The following is a 23,668-nucleotide window of genomic DNA, read 5'->3' as shown; positions in this document are numbered from 1 at the left end:
AAACCCTTTTCAAAACTAGCATATTCACTGTGCAGTATTTCCTCACTGTGTGGAAGCTGGTTCCTGGATACTAATAGAGTTTAGGGTAATATTAACACCTCTGTCCTGCTTCTTATTGGATTTTGGGGAAGTTTACACTCCAGTAACCCCAGCCAATATCACCCCAAATAGCTTTACGTTTGCCAGACACATCAGGCAGTTCTCATCCAAAAAGCCATTTCTCCTGTAATGTTAAAATTAAGTAGGAGTCTGAGCTTACATTCCTATCATCAGTCTCACAATACTAGGACTACCTAAATATATAGCCTACTATTATACATTAACAACGCTGCTTCGTTATTATTAGCTGGTGAGGATGCTGATTAATAGCAAAGAATTAGTTAACAAAGTTAACGTTAGTTTAATGTTACCACTATTAAACTGTACCAACGTAGTAACAGTAACTACAGGGGCAGGGCGTAGCAAGTAGTCAACTGAGGCTCAGTACCAGACACATTTGTAATTATCGGTTACCCTGATTTTGTAGACCACTTTACCTGTGCCTCTCCATATCTAAATCTAGATGATGACATGGGCGTATATTGATATTAGATTTTCTGATTATTTTCATATATTTTGTTATATACACGATGGTCTAGCCCTACTTGTGTAAGAGTCCATAAGCACCTCTTGAAACAGTGACTTCATGAAACTGCTTGTCTGTCTGGCTACATAACTTTCCTCCCATCCTCAGGTTCATGTGCACTGGCCTGGTGTTCTGGGTGTTTATCCGCCACAACAACACACCACTGGTGAAAGCTTCGGGCAGGGAGCTATGTTACATTCTCCTCTCAGGAGTCTTCATGTCCTACGCCATGACTTTCCTCTTCTTAGCCAAACCCTCTCCCGCCATCTGTGCCCTGCGGCGGCTCGGGCTAGGCACGTCGTTCGCTGTCTGCTACTCGGCCCTCCTCACCAAAACTAACAGAATCGCCAGGATTTTCAATGGCGTGAAAGACGGAGCGGGTGCAGCAAGGCCACGCTTCATTAGCCCATCCTCTCAGGTGAGTGATTGCAGCGTCACATCCATCCATCTGTATCAGTCAGATGGATGGATGGACAGACAGACAGTGGATCTTGATGATCTTACCTCTCTCTCCCTCCCTGTCTTCTTTTTTTTTCAGGTGTTCATCTGTCTGAGTCTAATCTCCGTCCAGTTAGTGATGGTGTCAGTGTGGCTGCTGCTGGAGGTTCCTGGGACACGGCGCTTCACGTTGCCAGAGCGACGGCAGACTGTCATCCTCAAGTGTAACGTACGCGACTCCAGCATGCTGCTGTCACTGGGATATGATGTGCTCCTGGTCATCCTGTGTACTGTGTAAGTGCGTCACAGCTAGTTCGATTTGAACATTACATGAAAGATTCCATCTAAAGTGCTATGTCGTCTCCACCATCAGTACTTGGGGTCTGTCTAATCAGAAACATGATTCTCTTCCTTTAGGTATGCCTTCAAGACCAGGAAGTGCCCAGAGAACTTCAACGAGGCCAAGTTTATTGGATTCACCATGTACACCACCTGTATAATCTGGCTGGCCTTTCTTCCCATCTTTTATGTTACATCAAGCGACTACAGGGTATTTTGACTGCACACACAAGCACAAATACTACAATACACAAATACTGAACTGACCCCCACCCAAGTAAATGTAACCCCTAATCCTAAAGGAAAAATTTGACACTTTGGCAAATACGTTACATGAGAAGATTGAAACTGCTCTGTACGCTAAATATGAAGCTACCATTAGCAGCTAATTTAGCTTGCCATAAAAACTGGATGAAATTGGTATTAACAAAACGTATGTTGAACCACTCATTTATCCACACAATTTAATGATTGACCTGCTGGGGACCTGCTTTATGTTGCCAAAGGGGAGGTGAGGCCCTATAATGTGAGCAGTTTTTTTTTTGTTTTTTTTTTTGTCTTCTCAACGTTGATTAATACAAGCACTTAGGTCACAACACAGTGAGTACATAGGTGTAGTGGCAACTTAAAACAGTCTCTAATCCTGCTGGCAAATGTCCCAGCTCTGCAGTACTGGGATGACAAACAGACAGGCTCTGTCAAACTGCTGACACATGTTCAGATTTAGCAGCAAAGGGGAGTGAGTGTTCACCTGATCCATACAAATCTTAAGTATATACACACACACGCCTTAAGCAGATGCTTCCACAAACACACACACACACACACACAGAGTGCACTGTATCAAAGGGCGTAAAGAGTGCTGATGCCAGGGCTGCTCATTTGATCCCACCGCCCTCCCCTCTCTCTGTCTCTCTCTCCCTCGCTTGCTCTCACTCTAAGCATTTCTTTGGCCTTGTAATCTGACTTTAAGATTAGTCAGGTAGAAGCATAACATCACCAGCATGGACAACCACCCACTCACAACATGCACCATAAGTGTATACACACACACACACACACACAGGAGATATTGAAGGATTGATTACCAATGTGCATCTCTGTGCAGCGCTGTGATTTTAACCGCAAGTTGCTGCTATGCAACTCTGTAACTATCGCTAACATACAGCGTATACACCTCTGCAGACCTGTGATCAGGAGTCAGGGAAGCATAAGAATTGTATTTAGCATTGATTTCCCACAATGAATCACAGAGAATAGAGTCAAAGCCACAACTGAGATACTGTTATGTTTAGCCTCTGTGGTCTCTGTTGATTAAGTCTTTTATTGATCCATCCTGTAATTGTTATCCTCTGGACTGTTGCAAAGTAACAAAGTCTACCAATAAAGAGTTATACTCTCACTTTGCAGGCCTCATTGGCTCTGTATACATATAGAGATTGGTTAATTACTTTAGGCATTTTTATGCACGGTATTTATCCACTGTTTATCAAACTGGCTTTAATTTATTGTTTTATTTCCTGTGAAGCACTAGTTTGTAACACTCATTCAAAAAGTGCCTTTGAAAAATGTTCATTACTGTAGATTATTATCATATCAAATTAGCTTTTAACTGCAATTACTTCTTGTTCTACATTAGCATAGATTTATCCATCAAAGTCTGGCAACTAATTACTATCTCCTTTTTCCCCTTCTTCACCGTGCAGGTTCAGACCACTACAATGTGTATCTCAGTCAGCCTGAGTGGCTTTGTGGTCCTGGGTTGTATGTTTGCACCTAAGGTCCATATCATCATGTTCCAGCCCCAGAAGAATGTGACCAGCCACAGGCTTAACCTCAATCGCTTCAGTGTCAGCGGGGCTGCCACCACATACGCATCTCACGGTAAGTTACATGCAGTTACCTCATTTTTAAAGAGACAGAGGTTTAATGCAGCACTCTCTTGCTGTATTTTTTTTTACTAAGTTTCTGTCAAATGGGTTGGCTCCAACATTCGATATCCAGCACAGAGGACAGCCCTTTATACCACTACAGGGAATACAAAATGTTGAATCTTAAAGTATGTAGGGGTTTGTTTTCTGCATTTTACTGTATTTTGTTCCAACAGAGCAGCAACAGAACAAGTTTGCAAAGTCTAATGCTATGAATCAAGCCAGCAAGGTCTCCAAATGTGGACCACTGTTGCACTAAATGTGTTGGGGCTGGATGTAATTTCAGGCATATTTTTCCAAATGACTTATAAACTGTCAGTGATATAATATTTATTAACAATAGATTAAGTCTGCATTAATATCACTTTCTTGCCCACAAACACAAAAGCACAATGTAAAAGAGTTATGTTATTCATTGTTGATGGATTGGTGCATTGAATCCACATTGTGCCCATTTCTAATATGCATTTATGGTCCCTCACTGCTCTGAGTTACTTAATCTATATAAGTGTCTAAACCTCCCCCACTAAATGTAATGGGCATGATGTTTTGAAGATACTATTGCTACTCTCAAAAACTACTTTTCATCCCTTTGGTAACAAATATTATTAACTAAGATTTTTTTTATGAATAATTATATGTACAAATGAAATGTCCAAGAAATGCTTCATTTCTGTCTTTCTGTCTGATTATCTTCACTTTCCTTCTTCTTGTTCCATGTCTTGTCTTAGCTTCTGTCAGTGCCCACTACGTACCAACCGTGTGCAACGGAAGAGAAATTGTCGACTCCACTACTTCCTCTCTGTGACCACATACAGTCCACTCTCTAAATCTGCCCCTGCGACTGTTAGCCAATCCATGAACGTTATCCCCCTTTCAACCATCATTCCCCGCCTCATACACACTGTATACATTTATACGCAAAAACACATATACAGATGTACACATACACACACAGAATGCACACACACAGAAAAACAAACAACCTTCCTTGTGGACTAGAACTGTATTGTTTCACAAATGTAGAAAGTGTGTAACTATAATTAAATTATTTTCTAGGGATGTACATACATGGAATCGACATTGTTGTAAGTAGAGAAACAAAAGAACAAAAAAAGTTTTTAGGAGGAATTTTTGGAGCCTTTGTTTTTGATAGCTTTGTTATGATGCGGTGTAAATAGACATGCGCTTAGTCATGGTAGGAGGGTGTGTGTCCCTCAGTCTGGATGCACATTTGTGGCTCTGCTTGCCTCACCCCCAATATCCCACAGACTTTTTAATTCTCATGCTTTTTTGTAGGTCTCATTGTAATAACCGATTATGTATGCATTTCTATTATGTATCTGTACATTTGTATATTATACTACTGATGGTTCAAACAGCACAATGTTGACAGTCTTGTAACCCTAGAATGAATGTGGACTAAAGCATAAACTGGATAGGATATAAACAGCTGGAACGGACATGTACAAAAAAAATCCATCAAGCTCATCGACGTGCAGTTATACTGTGCCAGAACACAATTTTTCAGTTTGGGAATTTGTCTATTCACATCTTCATAGATGTGCTTTGCACCCTAGATCTGTATAAATAACCCATTGTGGCTGTTTTTTTTGTTGTTGTTTTTTGGTACAGGAGAGTAGGTTTTTGCTTTTGATACAAATGTTCATTTTTCTACTTCTGATCATGGAATCCCTTTATCTAAATGGCCATAGTTCCAGACGTGTGTTCACCAAAGCAACACAATGTCCTCTCACACCCTCAAACTGCCGTTTCTTTAGTGGATTGCTGGTAATAACTAAAAGCAGAGCAGAAAAGTACAACAAATGTATTTCTTTTGCCTCAAAACTGTCAATACAGACAGTGCTGCAATAGCTCTGTCAGCCAAAGCAAATGGGTGTCCTGGTTATTATGAATTTATTCTCAAGTGACTTAAACAATAATGAAGGAAAACTGGCTGCTTTGCTGAACACATGTTGAAACTACAGGGGAATGGTAGCTTACGTCTTTGCGCCCCACAGATACGGTATGTGGTGATGTTTTGAATATGGCTATGTGCCTTAATGTATGTTTGATAGTGCTCCAGGCAGAGGTTGTAAGAGATCAGTTTTACATTACCAGCAGAAAATCCATGTTTTGGTAAATGTAAAAGTGACCTCAGTGTAGAGTACATGTTTCAGGGCAACACTATACCAGTTAGTTTTATTCCCTACCAAGCCTTCTGCTGTTGATTGTTTACCTGAGGTGTTGAAACAGTGACTCTGAGGAATTCTTAGGTTAAAATGACTTTCTCTACCCCCCCTTCATTCTCCGGTCTGTGATTAAAAAAAAAAAAAAGAAAGAAAAGAAATATTTCTGATAGACATCCATCACACTGATTTTACTTTTTTTTTTTTTTTTTTTACAGCTTTGAGGCTCCAATAAAAGAAGTAAGGGGAAGAGTAAGCTCATATGCCATTAAGATGAAGTCAATGACTCGTCGACTTATTGAAGTGTGCAGTTTACATGCCTGTGTTAAATGTGTTGACGTTGAGAGGCACAGTGGAGCAGCTGGCTCCGGCAGTCCCAGAGAGGCTCACGAGAGGAAAGCAGAGCACACAGTGTCAGCTGCTGGCAGATCCCAGCTAACAAAAGGATGTTAGAGTAGAAACTCATATGCATAACATACATAACACTTATCAAAACATCCGTGCCCATCAAACTCTCTGTTTGTGGCTGGAAATGTGACAGGCTCTCTGCTGGGTGATGAGGTAGGGCTATAAATGAGGGAAACATTATATGGATAAAGCTGTTCTAAGAAAATCTAAATAGACAAAATTAGTGGACTAATTTAGAACCACAACATATTTTATTTTTAAGAGTGGCCTCATGCAGGAATTTATTGCATTTACCATGGTAGTAAATCATTATTAAACTGATCCTAAATGGTTGCATACTATAATATGCTGTCTAAAATAAAGTGTGACTGTTATACCTGATATTTCTAACAAAGTATGTGATCAGAATCACTCATTTCCATCCCCAATCTATTTTCTCCATGTTAAAATTCATAAAGTAGGCAAAGAGGCAGAACTGTTGAACATTCATCTCTTGACCGATCTACACCTTTGCACAGCCAGTCTCCAAAGGCACCCTGTGATTATCACACTGAATGATAGATTGAAAGAATTTTAGAGGATGCGCCAAGCCGACCTACATTGGGTGTGTGTGTGTGTGTGTGTGTGTGTGTGTGTGTGTGTGTGTGTGCACGTGTGTGTGTGTGTTTTGTGCAGAGAACAGGAGGAGAGAGAGAGAGAGAGAGAGAGAGAGAGAGAGAGAGTGATATGGCAGAGCAGAGGGGAGCCGCTGCTGGATTATGTAAAGCACTCCCACAGCCCAGAAGTCACAGCGCTTCTATGGAAGCTCAAAGCATCTCAGAGATTCACAAGTCTTTGTTAGCAGAAGGCTTAGCCATTCACTCAGTGGTCCTGCTCCCACAAGATACACCCCGCATGGCAGGTTGCTACGGACAACCACAGCCACATCCGTTGCTGGAATGTGTATTTGTCTGCGCGGAGAGAGGAGGATGGGAGGAGGGGGTGAGGAGAGGGCAAAAGAAGAAGAATAGAAGGTGGGGGAGAGGGGACTGGGTTGCTGGTTCTGGTTCAAATTGGCAGTGACTGATGAGATTTGGCTTCAGCAAGGCCCGGTACTCTACTCCCAGCGTTAAATGGCAGCACAAATAGAGCACTTAACCCTGATTCTCTCCTCACTTAGTCTGGAGATTTGTCTCGGACAACAGTCTCACACTCTTCCACCGACCCTCTCTTTCTCAATCCGCTTCACCCCTTCAACCTTTGTCCGCCTCATCTCTCTCTCTCTCTCTTATGTGTGAAACTCGCTGCTGAGTCGGTCTCAGCCAGGACCACCTAAGCCACACCAGCAGATTGGTAGCCCCGAGACTGAAGCACTCAGATCTGGGTGCCCGCTGCAGCACATGCCAACTAGGCAGCCTTGAGGAGGTTAGAAAAGGGGGGAGGCTGGAGCTAAAGGAGATAAAGGAGCTGGAGAGTGTATGGGAAAAAGAAAATGTGATTCAGATGTAAAGAAAATGCATCACCTCTCTCACTACACTAGAGTCAGTTTATCATCACATGCACCAAGTAACTCTCACTGGGAGCTTCCTTAATTGGCTTCACCCATGAATATCCCTTTCAAACAGCAAGCCATCGACTACGGACATTGTTCATGCTCATTCACCCTCTGCCAACAGCCATGTGCTCTACAAAGGTCTCTGTGCTGTAGCCCCCCCCCATAACAGAATGTGTCCTTGGCCTCTGAGGCTCTGAGAGAAGACAAGATCTCTGCGGCGAGGTCGAGCTGGACTCTGGAACTGGCCGGTCACAAAGCAATAGTTCAGTGTTTATGATACGTGCAATAACGAGGCTGTGATGACATCATAATAAATAACAACAAGCAAACAGCTGGTGTTGTCTGCTTGTCCTTCTGTGTCTGGTCTGTCCTGCCTGTGCACAGAGTGGATACATCTCAGCTAAAATCCAAATGTTGTACGCAAGTGTAGATAGATTTCTCTCTTCAGCAACATTAACAGCCCCTCACCACCACTTTTACACACACACACACACACACACACACAGGCTCTATTCATAGCGTGTGTTGGCACATGTTGAAAGATGTCTCTAACACTCCTGCCTAATCTGTTCCCTAAGTGATGACACTCCAATTAAGCCATCTAGTGGAGTGCTCCCTGCCTTCGGACAATGCACTCCAGTGTGTAGGCTCAGTCTCTTAAAGTAAGAAAGACAGAGAGAAACAAAAAGAAAAAGAGAGAAACACATTGAAAGAAAGAAAAAAAGATAAAGATAGTACAGTGTTAATAGTCTCTATCCCATGCTTCCCTCAGTCTGATACAGTGTGTGTCGGAGTGGATTTTTCTAGAAAAGTAAGTCGTTGTCAAAATGCTTTAAATATTTGTCGAACATTCCAGCTTTTTTCCCTGGCTACATGATAATATCTATAGTTGTTAGTTTTGCAGAGCTGGATGTTGGCTCTTTTCTTGTAGCCTGGTAATGATCGCCCTCTGGTGGTAAGCTTGGGTCATTAGATGAAAGAACTTCATACATGATAGAACAGGCGGAAAATACCATCTCCATCAAATCCTTGGGTGGCACAGACTAGTTGCAGGTTAGTTTGCATTTACTGGCATTCCTAATTTCTGCACACAGGGATGCAAAAAAGCTGATAAAAATCAAAAGAGGACACTGAGATTTAACACTGTGAGAAGTTGCTTTTCATTATCTCTCAGTTGTCCACTGCCCCCTACAGGAGAGCCCAGGAGAGGAGTGAAGTCTAGGATCCACAGAGGCTTTGAGTTTCTCAAAAAATGATTATACCGCCTAAGATTATTTAAACGTGAACAGGACACACAAAAAACTAAATTTTTCACTTTAACTATATGGAGTCATATAAGTTTTCAGAACAAAAAAACTGTAGTTTACACCATGAACCCATTTATCATGAGGTCATTTAGTTTCAAATACAGGAAACCCAGGGGTAGTCAATTCTGACCTTGGGGTGTAACTTGTGTTATGATCATTTTGAAAGCAATACATCATGTTAAAATAATACTAAACTCAGCTGTGCCCCCGGCTTGTAGGATATAATATAGGGATTAGCTCATTTTAGGTCACTGACATATTACAGCTGTTATATAAAGGCAGGCCAAAGCTCTACAGTTTGATTGAATAGTTTTGTAAGCAAAGCGACAGGAGGCTTTTGAAGCACTGAATAATCTCAGGCCACACAAGACACAAATCTTTGGACAGATAAGTGTTTACAAGGAAATAAATCTGCATAGCTCATTCCACGCTCATGGCTAAAAACTTGAATTGCAAGTTGATCAGGAAAACCTTTAAACTTACACCGTTACTCTCACAGCTGTAAATATGTGACTTTGTATCAGTTGTTAAATCATGTTGTTGTTGTTTCTGTTCTTGTTCTTTCACATTGTAATCTGACTGTTTTAAAGCCATTTATATGCAGGCACCCCTGTCTCCAGGTCGTCTGGGAAATTTCAGCAGGTGATAGGAGAATTCATCAAACTGGGTCAGCTAATACACAAATACGTCATAATTTATTTGACACACACTGATAATCAACACCACAACCTCATTCACATGATATGACATCTTCATTTTCAATTGGTCAGCCGATCTCAATGCAGTGACTTCCATAAAGCAAAAGAACAAACAAATGAGAAGATACAGGCATGTATTGGCCAAAATACACCAGTCTGTGTAAATGTCTATGGGAGATGCACACACACTCTAACCATGGTGATCCTGATGACAAAATACACCATGGCTGTCTAAAGAAATATTAGACACTACACAGACTGAAATAAATAGAAATAGAACATCTCAAATAGGTCCTCGTCTTACCCTGAGCTCTTCGTACAGCCTCTCTGACATCAGTTTGAATCAGAAAATCACCAGGAAGTGTCTATCACACACACACCTGCTTCACAGTACTATGCTTCGAGTTGGACGGCTCTGTCGTACCAAGCTTTAAGGCCAGCATGTAAGTGTGACTTCTCTGAACCTGGCTCTAGGTGCCTGATGTGCACATACATGTATTATGTACACACAGTTGGTATTCCAGGTACCAGAGCTCATAAAGGGGGGGTAGTTGATTAAAGGGGTCCATCTGTGGAAAGTCTCTTGAAGTCCTGGTCTCTACTCACTTTGCCGCCATCCTAGCTCCACACCAATGCTTTAGAATGAGACGAGTTTAGCTGCACATTTTCGTACTTCTCGCCGTTTCCCTAAAATCAGAAACAAACACATTTATTTTGGAAAAGTTTGAAGGAGCACAGCGGGATTTTCCAACTGCACGAGTCAAACAATACGGCATCTCTCACCTTGGATGCTATGGCTTTGAGTTTGCCGAGCAGAGAAGGCTTAGTGTAGACAACTTCATCCTCCATGTCTCCCTCGTTCTCTCCCTCCATCACAGCACAGCTGTCAGCTCCTGGCATCTCACACTCCTTATTGGCAGACATCACCAACCTGGAGTACTTGTACTCCAACCTAGCAAAGAGACAAGCAATAGAATCAGAACTGTGGGAAAGATACAAGTAGAGAAATAACACATGAACACTGACAGAAACTGTGATTGAGAGAGAATGGCAGGATGGAGGGGAGTTTGGAGGAAAGGGAGAGAGAAGGAGGGGGAATGAAAGGAAAAAGAGTGAGAAAATAAGGAAGAAATGATTAAGGCAGGCATGAAGGAAAGATAGAAGATGGGGCGACAGGGAGTAGGGAAGACAAAGTAAGGACAGTGAGGAAAAGAGTTAAGGAGGGATGAAGGAGGAAAGGAAGATGGAAGAAGGGACAGAGAAATAATGAAATGGTACCGTTTGTTCTTCTTCCAGAAGTAGCAAGTGAGGGAGACTAGCATCACTGCAGTGAAGGCTCCCAGCCCTGCACCCAGCCGTATCCAGAATTCCATACCCTCGCAGGGCAACGTTTTCTTTTCAGGCAAGGTCACACCTCCCATGCACAGCTTCGGCTCAGTCCACACATACAGCAGGTCCTGAGGATAAACACAAACACATATATCGCTAAGTAAGACTGTGACAAAGCCAGACGAATTTTACACACACACACACACACACAGTGTCAAAACAGTGTCCACACAGTGTAAGTATTTGGACAGTGAAGTGCTTTTCATTGTTTTGGCTCTAGTCCAGCACACTGCATTTTAAGTGAAACAAAGACTGTTAAAGTGCTGACTTTCAGCTTTGTGGATGTTTGCATCCACACTGGGTGAACAGTGTTGGAATTATAACCCTTCCTACGCTTGGGAGGCATAAAATAGGCCCAACGGATGTGGGCAAAAACGCCCTCAAATTAAAGCTGAAAGTCAGCATATTGTTTCATTTTAAATCCAATGTGTGTTACCAAAGTACCAGAACAAAATTGCCTCAGTACTTATGAATAAAATTCTATGTCCACACACACCTGGTGTCCTCCCTTGCAGGCTCCCTCTATCCGATGGTAGTCTCTCTCTGTGCATGTCGGACAAGCCCCTGAGCTCTCCCATAGAAAATGAAAGGTGCAGCCATCACATGTTCCTGCGGGGCACTGACTGTAATAGCCAAACACAGACACACATCACAACATAGGTAAAGGTTATATGTGTTGGTAAAAGTGACCAGGAGCAGCCAAACACAGGAACCAAGACAAACAGCAATAGAGGTGTGGTACCTGGGAACTGAGAGCTCTCCTTTGGTGCTCTTCTCTGGGTTACAGCGAAGTGTCACCACTGCACTTCGACCTGACTCGCAAGATGAGGTCGCCTCCAAGGACCTTATTGACAAATACGCAGGAGAGAACCTTAGAGTCTGGGTGTTTTTTTTGTTGTTGTTGTTTGTTTGTTTTTTAACATCCAAAGACTGAAATGACAGAGGTACCTGAAGTAGAAGTTGACATCCGGGACTTTCTTGGAGGTCTGGGGGTACAGCTCTGGTCTAGCCCTTATTCCATTAAGTGTATCATCTACTGTTGCTCCTGTTGATGCCATACAAAGAAAGGTTGGTTTATTGTGTACATGTACAATTAATGTTGTGAATATTGTCTTCTCTCTTTTATCTCCTCTGGTATATATACCAAATTCAGCTGTCTGTACCAACAATGAATGTACATTACATAATGCCGGCACTTCATGATCACACACTAACCAAGGAACGTGTCAGCCAGGTTAATGGACTGTGAGGAGAGAGCTGTGTGGAAGCCTCGTCCACTGGCTGGGATTATTGTTGACTGACAGATGAAGGTCTTGACAGCGTTGGCTCCTTCGCCTTTCTCTCTCTGGGAGTCGGCGATGGATAGGTCAGTTACATTGTCCCTGCATACGGCCAGCTGACCCTTAAATATAGACAGAGAGCATATCGCAATGTATTTGTATTTGTACATGCAAACTTTTAAGAAAGCTGTCTTCTGTGTGTGTGTGTGTGTGTGTGTGTGTGTGTGTATGTGTGTGTGTGTGTGTGTGTGCGCGCGCTTTCATCTCTTCACACCTGTTCTCCACACAGGCTGATATTGAAGTGGTGGAAGTACTTGGTTCCTTTGGAGGTAAAGCTCGGACCATTCATCAGTGATCCTACAGACCCAAGGAGGCTGAAGTCAAAAGTCAGGGTGGTATTGCCCTCTGTGTGGGTGAAGTGACAGTCACTGTAACACCGAGTGTGGTCCTGGAAAAAATACAATCACCGGTATGTATAAACTTTCACAGAAATAAATGTTAAGAATAGCTCGATTCCTTTGCCAACATCAGCAACAAACCTTATCGCTCTTGCTGCCTGGTCCACAGGGTTTGCAGGCATCAGGGCCCGGTGTGGTGTGAGAGACAAGGTACGTGTTGGGTGGACACTCGGTGCACTGGCTGGTGCGCGTCTCTATGTAATGTCCGGGTGGGCAAGGCACACAGGTGGAGCTGGATGGTTGGGTGCTGAGGGCGCAAGCCCGACACCCAGAGGACACCCCATCCACAGCATTACTCACCGAGATGGAGTAGATTCGAGCCACATCGTTGACGTAGCGACGTATCTGAGGGAGAGAAACAAACAGGTAGAGAATGCACCACGGTGTTGACTCAAGTGTGTGTGCTGCTGAAAGATGCTGTGGAGTTTAAAGAGGTTTCTTCAAAGGCAAACTAACTTTTTCCAGAGGCTCTAACTCCAACTCCTACACATGAGTGGATCACAACATACAGTACTTGTTCTTTGTACAAGAGGAAGTTCTGTCCTCACTGGCTCACATTCCTGCAAGATAGCTGATATAAAAGAGCTAGTTAATGACTCAAGATTCAACTCTGCTGCTTCCAGTGAAGTCGGAAGTATCTGGACTGGATGCCCAACCCTAAAAAAAACATCAAAACACTATACAAGGTACTGTGTGAGCACAGTGATAAAAGTAGTTTGTTTGTAGTTTGGTTTGAGCACCACCTCAGAAGTTATCTTAAAAACCAAACAGAAGGGAGTGTTTGGTGTACCTAGTGTGGAGTGGATTTACAAGACTGAGCGGGGATGATAAAACTCTCAGGAAGTTTTTCAGAGCACAAGACGGCAGGCCAGGTTTCCTGATCTATATGAAGGGCCTAGAGGCAAAAATATTGTCCTGAACTCTCAACAGCTCAACCAGCTACTGTAACAGCATTAAAGTGCAGTGCTTGAAAATTGTAGGGAAAACAAACATGTCTTCCTTCTGCTGATCACATTTTTTTGCATTTGTCTTTGTTTATGACATAGAACACTATTATACACGTGAACTTGGGCTTTACACATTTCTTTAAGAAAACAAGAGGGACATCATTTAGTTACTGAGAAGAAGAAAATAGTGGATACTATTTCCTAATTTAAAGAAAATCCCACAACATAAATTTCAATAATAGATTATAAACAAATATTGTATATTTCCATCCTTAATGTGAACATAGTTAATATATAAGTGTGTACTCATACTTACATCTGAAGGTTGGTTAGTCCTCTGGAAAGCCCAAGTGTAGGAAACTGAGGCATTCTTTGTCATGATGTGTGTGTAGGTCTGTCTTGTTTTGCTTCTCTCCCATGACTCCACCACTGTGGTACTCTTCCTGTTTACATCCTAAAAGATTAATTTGACAGATTTCTCCTCCAAACATCTATATAATCATGTAGCTAGCAGCAAACATGTATCAGGAGTTATTCTCACCATCATGAAGTAGAGCTCGCAATCAGCCGTGCACACAGTTTCAAATTCAAATGTGATGCGACCAAATTCTGTCCCCGAATGGCTTGACATTGATGTAGGGAGCCTGACGAATGTTGCAAATGAAAAAAAGAGGAGTTAAGACAGAGAGAAAGAAATAGTGACAAGAGTGATGAAGTCCTGAAGGACACAACATGGCTCTACTTACTTGAAGCCAGGGACATGGATGTTGAGGATGAGGTAATCATTATCTGAGCTTCCTGTTCCACTCTGGATGTGATCACCTGCTACCTCCCAGCCTGAGGAACAGAACAAACCCATATTACTATTTCTATTTGAATAAATATACGCAGATTAAATGACACTGAGTGATTTAACCATAATAAATTAATAATGTGGAACAATTTTAAAATATACTTGATACCAGTCTTGTAATTGCAGTACATATAAAGCTATCGCTAGCAGCTGGTTAGCTTAAGTTAGCTAAGCACAAAAACTGGAAACTGAGGTAAACAACTACAAACACAAAAACTGATGTATTAAAACTACATATTGTGATTTTACAGGGGTAAAATAAACTAATTATATAATTATAGTAATATTTTTAATTAACAAGCTTTACATAGGCTGGTAGGTGGATTTTGTTACATTCGGACAGAGCTAGGCTAATAGTTTCTCCTTGTCTGTCTTTGTCCTAGTCTTTGTGCTAACGAAGCTAACTTGGTTGTTGATTATGCTTCACATTTACCATCCGAGAAAATACAGTGGCATCAATCTTCTTATCTAACTCTCAGCATGGAAACAAATAAGCATATTTCTCAAAATGTGAAACTAGTCCATTAAGAGAGGCAGAAAAGACCAAGATAATTAGAGACCACTATTATAGAGACCAATACTGTAAATTGCCACCCACCATTCATACTGTCACATTTGGAGTTGCCCACATTGAAACAGGACGTCTTCATGTTTGATGGAAGAATATTCCACCATTTATATTCATAACCCAAGGTGGGCTCAGTGCTTGCTGGACACTGCTTACATGCTGATGGAAGGACACAATGAGACACGTGATTAGAGAAACTGCATAGAGAAAAGACAAAGGTAAACCAGCAGAGAGGAATACAAGATAAATCAAAAAGTTCTCATACGTTTCATCCCATCAGAGTAGGTCCCAGGTGGGCAGGGTGAGCAGGTGGCTGTGTCATTGTTATAGAAACCAGGGTTACAAGGGGGGCAGGGCTCTCGCTCTCCACTTGGGGGCAACGTCTCAGCTCCAGTCACACCCTCCAGACAGATCTTAGGCTCAATCCACCTATATATGACCTGCGTCTGAAATTACACACAGGTGGAAGGTGACAGAATAGAGCAGAAACTGCAATTATGAAACAGGGCTCCTCTGGGTGGCCTTCTCTCTCTTACCTTGCCTTCGTGGTCACATGCTGTGTGGAACTGGAAATAGTCCTTCTTGGAACACGGAGGTCTGTCCTTACACGCAGCTGATCCCTCAGCTTAGGAAAGAAAAGTGGTCGTAAGGCAAAGAAATAACAGAAAAATGAAGTAACAGAAATACAGAATGTGTTATGTGTCATTTACCCAGAATCCCACACATATTGTAGTACTTCAATAAATAATAACCTTTTTCAAAGACACTGCGAAGCATTCGCATTAATGACATCAAGCTACATCTTTAAAAACACAAGAGGCCAAATGAAACAGAGAACCACTCAGTTCTATTTGAAATACAGTGGAGTAAAGCATACAATTGAGCGATGCAAGATGTGAATGCAAATGAAGAGTAAAAGAAGAGTAGAAAGAATAATTTGCTCTTCAGAAAGACTGTTCTGGCAGAAGACTCAACAGTGAAGCCCAGGTCATACAATATGCATAAAGAGGTGTACTGAATGAAATATGTAATATATTCAGAATACTCTAGCCTTTGCAATGACTTTACTGAACAGGAAATGCATTCACAGCATTATATGATTTATGATAGTATATGAAGATAATTTAGAGGAGGCAATGCCTAAGTTAAAAGCATTGGAATGTTTTTTTTTCATTAGACTAACATTTAATTTCATTTGATTAGGTTAAAATATCGCAACCAGACAAAAGCTTATGCACGTCAAGTTCTGTTGTTATAACACAGATCATCTACAACCACCTACAGCTGGCCCTATCTCTCAGACAGAATCTAGCACATCCACTGTTTTACGTGTGGAAATGTAGTCAACTAAATCCCTCTTGAGAAATATACAAAAATAGATGAGGGAGTATATCACTTTTATCCTCCTAAATAGGATATTACAAAACAAATTTGTAAAATCTAAGTAATATAGGAGCTTCATAAAAATACAAGAGCATACACAATCTGCTATTCCCTTGTGATCACATAAGCACACCACACTGAACTAACAAGCATGTTTCTTCTTTTAAAGTTTGACTAATGTGGTTGAAAATAGGACATGCTCTCTTTCTTTCCTTTGGCTGTGTTGTGCGATTCTGTGAGCAGCTCGGATAACAATTAGGCGGCACTGAATAATGCAGTGCAGCTTTTTTATGTTGCTCCAAAGAGTCTGTATATGTGCACTTTTTTTCTCTTGTTTGTCAGAGTGCGTCTTTTTCTACCTGCATACTGAGTGGAGGTGTTGCAGGGGGTGCAGGAGCTGGCACCATGGCCAGAGTAGGTGTCTCGAGGACAGGGTTCACACATGGAGGAGCCTGGGACTCGACTGAACATCCCCGGCTTACACGGAAAACACTCTGATGTATAGGCGACTCCTGGTAGGAGATGACAGAAAATTAGTGAGTAGTTCAGAGTTTAGAAAAAATAACCAGATGAAAATATGTTACTGACCTTCTATTTGGACATTTTTCAGCAAAACAGGTTTCACCACCTTGGTCCCCATCAACACTCCTCCTGTCCTCCAGTAGAGGATGTTGGTGCCAGATTTCAGGTTCACCTAGAATACACAAATTATACTGCTGTAACCTATGCAGTTTAAATTCTTGAACTGCTTTAGATTGATCATTTTATGTTGTAGAGACATTTCACATTTCTTGTTGGGTCTAATCTAGCTGGATGAAAATAGTAATAGTCTGTTTTACACACACATAAATTCCTATTTTATTAAATTTGACCATATGCTGAAGAAAATAAAAATTACATGCTCTCAGATGGATCCACAGACTGTATTAACATTCCTCCCAGCATTACAGCTAATTGTATTTTTCCATCATGATGCAGAACTGAACTAATTTCATAGCGTGTCTGGAAAAACACTAGAGACAACAATAAGTGTTTGCAGCCTCTTCCTGTGGCAGGCTTCCTGCTTGTATCCACCCACCGCTGCCGAGCCTGAGTTCAAAACACTTATTTTAGTAGACTGAGGCCAGCTGTCAAAGGTCCGTCTCCCATAGCCATCGTTCATCTCACAGCATGCAGCACTTACTGTGTGTGTTGCCCATTCACCATGATTGGTGAGCTTGAGCCACTTCGTATCGGTGGACTGATCCATCTCCTGACACTGGTCGTTCTGGATCTAAGCATGCACACAAATGATCAGTGATCAATGTATACTCATGCAGTGATACAGCACAGAAGTGTCTTTTTTTAGTTTTTTTTCCCCCAATTTAAATGAACAGTGTCTGATTTAAGTGTCACAACAGTAAGCCACGTCAGTGAGCCAGCATACATGTTTAACAGGTCCCTGAAACTAATATAACTAAATGAAACACAGCCATTCATCATGTAATTGCTTTTCCTGCTATGATGTGGCAAATGTGACGTGGCAAATGTCAGCACACAACAGACAATAGAAGAGCTGTTGTTACACTGAGTAACTGCTCGAAAGGTGTTTCTCTGAGCTCTCAGCAGATATGTAGCATCAGTTGTAAAATATATAAATATGTTGTATGTAGTATGTTGTCTTGTTGTCTGATTTAAGCACCTATTTAAAAAAAAGATCAAATCCAATTAGATCTACCATTTTGTCCATTTCCATTAGCATTGTGCCGATTACATTTTTAGTACATTTATGATGAGAAATATTAAAGCATCTACAGGACGCCCCAAAGTATTTCACTAGCAGTGTAAACACACTCTTAAATAGATAGATCGACAGACAAATAAATACAAAGATATAATTTTGCCAGAAGTAAAAAAAGATAATTAATGTGTGAAACTCACAAAGAACTCAAACAGCAGGTTGTTGTCTGGATACTGGTAATCGAAGCTGACAGAGCCCTGTTTCTTCAAATGGACAGCATAGATGAGTGAGACCGTGCATTCATCCCTGTTGGACTCCAGATAGTTTCCCTGAGGTACCCAGGAAGAACTGCAAGGCAAAAGATATAAAATGTATTTTTCTAAGGTATTTACAATCTGGCTTCCAGTTTTTCTTGGCCTTTAACTCGCACACCTGTTGCAGGTGAGCCTGTCATCTCCCCTGGGACCATTTTCCAAGGAGGTTGCCAGGCTACTGAATCCAGCAGGCATGGAATCCCACTGGTCGAAGCGAATACCGCTGCCGAGGGAGTAGCTTCCTGCTGCACACTGGGTACACTCCTGAGCTGACATCTCCAGGAACTCCCCTGCCTCGCAGGAGAAGGCTGGGGGGGGGCAAAAGAAAGCAAAAGAAAAACCAAGGGATGGTAAGAGGAAGAATATTACATTTCATTCTACTACAAAAAATAATGCTCGCAATGTAAAGTTAAACAGACAAACAGTCATGCAAATCTCTGCTGCATTCAGCTGCACCCAGTATAATGTAGTAATGTAGCTGCAGTGATTGAGGAACTTAATCCTTACATCCTGTTACACACTGTGTCTGTCTCTGCACTTTTTCCTCTGAGCCAACATGCCCTGTGCATCTGCCAGTGTTTTGACACCATCAGCTTTTCCTTATACCTGATCTGTTCAAATGCCATCATGATGCCTCTCCATGCTTCAAAGCAAAATAAATAAATAAATAAATGCACATTGGTATGCAATTTGTGTAGTGCAAACTACATGTGGATAAGTAGTATAAAAAGTGCTTGTAGGTGAGACTTGATTTAAGGATAGTTTGCTGTTGCACTCATTTTCATGGTGACATAACTGACTAGTGAAGTTGACTACCTGCAAAACAATATGCTCTCTTAGATTTTTGTCAAGATGTTATGAGGAAACAAGTGCCTGGTGCTCTCTCAGTGTATGTTTCATAGGAGTCTAAACAGGAAGAAGGAAATAGAAAAATTCCAAAATAACAAAAGGTGATAAGAGTTCTCTTGTCTCTGCAAGACTGGAAATATTTCCCCTTTACAGAGGTATGCAGCATGAAGGTGCAAATGACCAAAAGCAAAGTGGAGATAACTCTCTATTTGTTGTTGACATCTAACGATTAAGGTAAGTTAAGATTCCCCAATCTAATCTAACTCACGTCATAATGATTGATTAAAACTGCAAACACTAGCTTTCCATTAACATTTGGAAACAACACACTCAGGCACCGAATTCTGCGAGTGGCCACACAATTATCTTACACACAGATTTCACCAGTGATAATCTAAGATGTGCCATAAGTGAAACAGTGTTTTAACAGTGTGGAACAAACCTGTTCTAGGGAAGTCTAACGAAGAAGAAACTTGTATGACCACCCTGTGGAACATCAGAGGGCTTCTAAACAAAAAAAAATCTGTTTTTCTGTCTCCACTGTGATCAGCCACTTTTCACCACCAGTGAGTGAGTACCCCCTCCCAACAAAAAGAAGAATTTATCACTCCCTGTGACTCACCTTCCACTCAGCAGGTCTGTTTTCATGGCAAACCATTAGCACCAACTCTGCAAACTGACTCTGACTGACTGACTCTTTTTATTCAGAGTTAATAATTAAGAAACTCTGTTTCAGCAGATTTCCCAATAGTGGCAGATGACCAACATCTGTCAACAGTTACTGCAACTCATATTAGATATGTACAATAATTTTGGTTGACAACATGGTCTGTTAATGGTGTGGCTTGTGTAGTAAGCCAGCAGAGAGTGATTACGTGACTGTTTTGCTCCAGGGTTATTGGCCTGTGGCTTTGCTCTGTGGCCTGAGAATATCCAAACAGGGAAAGTCAGGTTGTAGTGGTGCACATTCCAGGCTGCCGATAAGTAGGCGAGATACACACATCAACTTTCAGTCAGTTACACACACACACACACACACACACACACACACACAGCCCGAGATATACTTACTGCACTCTGTGCCGCGTACTGGATCTGGTAGTCCAGTACAGGCCCCGGTTTTCTGCGGGATGGCCACTCTCCATCGAGATCCCGTGCTGTCACACTCTGTGTACTCATAGTAGTAGTCTGTCTACAAATTACACACACAAAACATCTGCATAAGAAATCAGCCACTGGAACAGTCTCAGGCCCAAACATTAAGTAAATGTAGGTCAGACGCAGGTCAGCAAACATCAAACCACAAAGGGCTTCCACCCAAATCACAGTCCTGAGTCATCTCATTCTGGGGTGTGAATGTTTTACAAATCAAGACAGGCTAAGCTACTGCGTTAGCAACAAACACTGAAATTAGCAGCACATCCAGCTGCTCAGGCTCACAAAAGATGAGCACCAGTTACGTGATTATCTCTCAAGCCACAACCGCTCTTCTGCCCTGGAAACACAGCATACCATCTCCACGGCGATGGGGACAGTGGGGTTAAAGGCAGCAGTGGGCTGCTGGTGAAACAAGGAGAGGCGTTTTAACCAGCAGCTCTTTATGTTTTCAGGAGGAACGCTTAAGACACTCGACCGTTGCACATAATAGTTTTAATCTGTGGTCTGGAGTGAAAACCATTAGCTTAATGTTTTCTCTTCCACAGAGCTTCTCTCTCTCTTGTCTCTCTATCTAACAGAGGAGGGTGGCCTAATTTTCTGACAGTTTACATAATGTTGCTCCTTGAGCCAAACCAGATTTTGACACCGCAGCGCATGCAGGCTGTTGTGTATGGAATGATTTTATCTGGTGTGTGTGTGGATCTGGTGACAGAGCCCAGTCACCATGTTGATAAAGGACAAGAGAGATGAGGCCGAACAGAACTGTAGACCAAACTCAAAGCACAAGAAATCTTCTGAGAATGGGATTATTTTCTGAACCCTAAAACCCTCATTATCTCTTGTGACACCCTCAAGGGCCGTGGTCAGTAACTTTTAATATCTCACACCATAACTCAGCATGTTAGCCTCTACATCTCACTGCAATTTCAACCAACATATCAGCTCTGACATGTCATATGCAGTAATCCCAGAATGAGTCTAGCTGCACAAGAGCTAAAGCCAGCAGCACAGTAAATTATCACCATATAGGCCTTAAGTGGGGAGCTGCAGTAATCTCTCTGCCAGTGTGAAAAACACAGATTGAGCCAATAACTTGGGAGGAATGTTGCTTCTCTATCTTGGGACTGTCAGTGTGTGTGACTGTTCTGCCAGTCTGGGCTGAGGAGGTGTTGAGCTGAGCCAGACCAAAGGAGGGGGGGAAGGAAAGGCCAGTCCATGCAGGAAACTGATAACAGCCCCAACAGCAATAAGTGGTGAAGTTCAACACAAACCAGACCACATCAGAGATTCATCATGCTTCCACCATGTTGTTCAAACTTACTCTCCTTTAAAATCCGAGCGTCTTCCCACCTGCTACAATAGATGATTTTAAACAGCGCACCGCAAACCGACCCGGAAATGTGTCATCAATTTTTAATCGTATTTGACGTGGTTACTGGATTTACCAACTCACTGTCAGCGCGAGCAGCCGTGGCAGCCCCCCTCTCTAATTGCCATCCTCTGTGCCGAGTTCGTGCTATAAAAGCGGAGGCAGTGACAAAGGACGAAGCCTCATTGATCGGCCGGGGGCATCTCTCACCTCACTACACTGCCGCTGTCCTTTGGCCCCGCCAATCATCCGGAGCGTGCAGAGGATGAGAGCGCAACTGGCGACGAACCAAGCCGAGGACCGCATTGTGGATCATCCAAGGGGAGGAGGGTTTAAAAAAAAAACAACAACAACAACAACCTGGATCCAGGAGAGATATTTGTATCATAAACCTGAGCCAGATTAAAGCTTGGTCGGTTACAATACGACACCTGCCTCTGTCGCCTCTTGTCGGGAGATTGTAACCCTCACCACCTGCGATTATCCTCTGACTGTGCGCTCCTACGCTGCCTCATCAAGTGCAAGCTGGGAAGGATATAAAAGCACTTCCGGTTTCGGTTTTCAAACTAAAATAGCGGCGCACATATTAGGATAAGACCAAGTTCTTATATTCCTAGCTTTTTTTGTAATTAATTGTGATTTCATATTCTTTATATATAAACCCGTGTTTATTGTGTGCAATAAAGCCACAATTTCCCTAAAGATTAACCCTTTTGTCGCTTTATTTTGAAGGCAGAATATGAATACGTCTGGTAATTTTTCTGGCTGTACCTGCTGACTTGACGCAGCTGTGTTTGTGCCTTTACCCACTGGTTTTGACGCCTCTATGACGTTGCTCAGGAAAAAAAATATTTTGTTCTGCTATGGCTATAGTGCCAAAATAATTACGAAATAATGCGAAATATGATTTGTAAGCGACGCGTATTAAGGTTATTAAATTCAGCGCTAACAGTCTCTATCGATGTCACTGTTGCGGATCTGTTTGGCTAATGTCGCTGTGTGATAATGGATGTAGCTGCGTTTTGTCCGTGTCTTGAACACAGCTCCGTGTAGATGCAGTATTGTTCTTAAATCCCAACCGCTGTAGTACAACCAACGACCACCAGAGGGAGGCCGAGCGCTGCAACAGTTCATCATTACCGCAGGGTCATACAGACTGCATTATGTGATATTTATCTCCCTGTCATTAAAAAGAATCCGATTTGGGTTTTTGTGCCTAAATGGAACAATGTTGACAGACACGAATGACCCACTGGCAACCATGAAGGTCTAGCAGAGTGAGTGTAGTTTAATCAGCTGCGAAGTCCAGGACCAGCACTGTTATGGAGTAGGGCAAACTGTACCTTAATGGAGGTCAACTGCGTGCTTCATGGTAGGATGTAAATAGTTGGTGCCAGTGAGCATCATATTCCTGTTTAGGAGTGAAACAAAGTGACGGGGGAACAGTGTTATCCAAAAATAGTGTCCAACTGTGAATCTCAAGAACATTTAGGCTCTGAATGTTTCGATATTTGGCACACATACATGTTTATAGTCAAAATAATATTGATATTACTGTATTGCCTCTTCTATCAAAACTCTCCACAAGCAGTTATTTCAATCTCTCACCAAGTTTACTGTACCAGTGTGTTGTTTCCGTTCAGTGAAACTGAATATAATTCTCACCCAGAGTGGGGAAAGGTGTCATCAGTTACATTTATACATTTCAAAAAGGTGTACTCCAACATCCAACACTCTGTTTGATGTAATGGAATAATGCTTTTACAGTCTTGATGGTGAGGCACATTTGTTCTGTTTTTTAAAGGAAAGTTGTGTCATTAAATCCTGTTCATGTGTCTTTAAAGCATTACTGTTTTTGCAGGATACACAGTTCCTCTAGAGTATGACCATTAACTGCTCTCTGACTATGAA

General features: G+C 42.1%; 2 protein-coding genes across 2 annotated transcripts in view; one reads left to right on the top strand and one right to left on the bottom strand.

Annotated features, from left to right (window-relative positions):
* The window catches only part of grm3 (glutamate receptor, metabotropic 3), a 38,464-nt gene extending 30,669 nt beyond the window's left edge, over positions 1 to 7,795 (top strand). The window contains exons 10-14 of the mRNA XM_018663865.1: positions 734 to 1,043; positions 1,164 to 1,357; positions 1,481 to 1,613; positions 3,109 to 3,286; positions 4,065 to 7,795. Of these exons, the coding sequence (XP_018519381.1) occupies positions 734 to 1,043; positions 1,164 to 1,357; positions 1,481 to 1,613; positions 3,109 to 3,286; positions 4,065 to 4,141 (892 nt within the window). The 3' untranslated portion in view covers positions 4,142 to 7,795. The remainder of the gene's footprint in view (positions 1 to 733; positions 1,044 to 1,163; positions 1,358 to 1,480; positions 1,614 to 3,108; positions 3,287 to 4,064) is intronic.
* Positions 7,796 to 9,447: 1,652 nt separating this feature from the next.
* elapor2a (endosome-lysosome associated apoptosis and autophagy regulator family member 2a) lies at positions 9,448 to 22,477 on the bottom strand. The gene is made up of 22 exons (XM_018663853.2): positions 21,968 to 22,477; positions 20,302 to 20,422; positions 18,500 to 18,689; positions 18,268 to 18,415; positions 17,531 to 17,620; positions 16,936 to 17,041; positions 16,707 to 16,859; positions 15,501 to 15,589; positions 15,230 to 15,410; positions 14,995 to 15,123; positions 14,290 to 14,380; positions 14,085 to 14,187; positions 13,860 to 13,997; positions 12,678 to 12,941; positions 12,413 to 12,586; positions 12,074 to 12,260; positions 11,807 to 11,903; positions 11,601 to 11,702; positions 11,355 to 11,481; positions 10,748 to 10,926; positions 10,253 to 10,421; positions 9,448 to 10,156 (listed from the first exon to the last, which is right to left on the bottom strand). The coding sequence occupies exons 1-22, from the start codon at positions 22,061 to 22,063 to the stop codon at positions 10,088 to 10,090; spliced, it is 3,003 nt and encodes a 1,000-aa protein (XP_018519369.1). The 5' UTR covers positions 22,064 to 22,477; the 3' UTR covers positions 9,448 to 10,087.
* Positions 22,478 to 23,668: the final 1,191 nt, after the last annotated feature.

This window comes from Lates calcarifer, linkage group LG10, assembly GCF_001640805.2.
Source record: "Lates calcarifer isolate ASB-BC8 linkage group LG10, TLL_Latcal_v3, whole genome shotgun sequence".
Taxonomy (NCBI): Eukaryota; Metazoa; Chordata; class Actinopteri; family Centropomidae; genus Lates; species Lates calcarifer.
The sequence above is the reverse complement of the archived record's forward strand: the minus strand, read 5'-3'. Positions and strand labels throughout refer to the sequence as shown.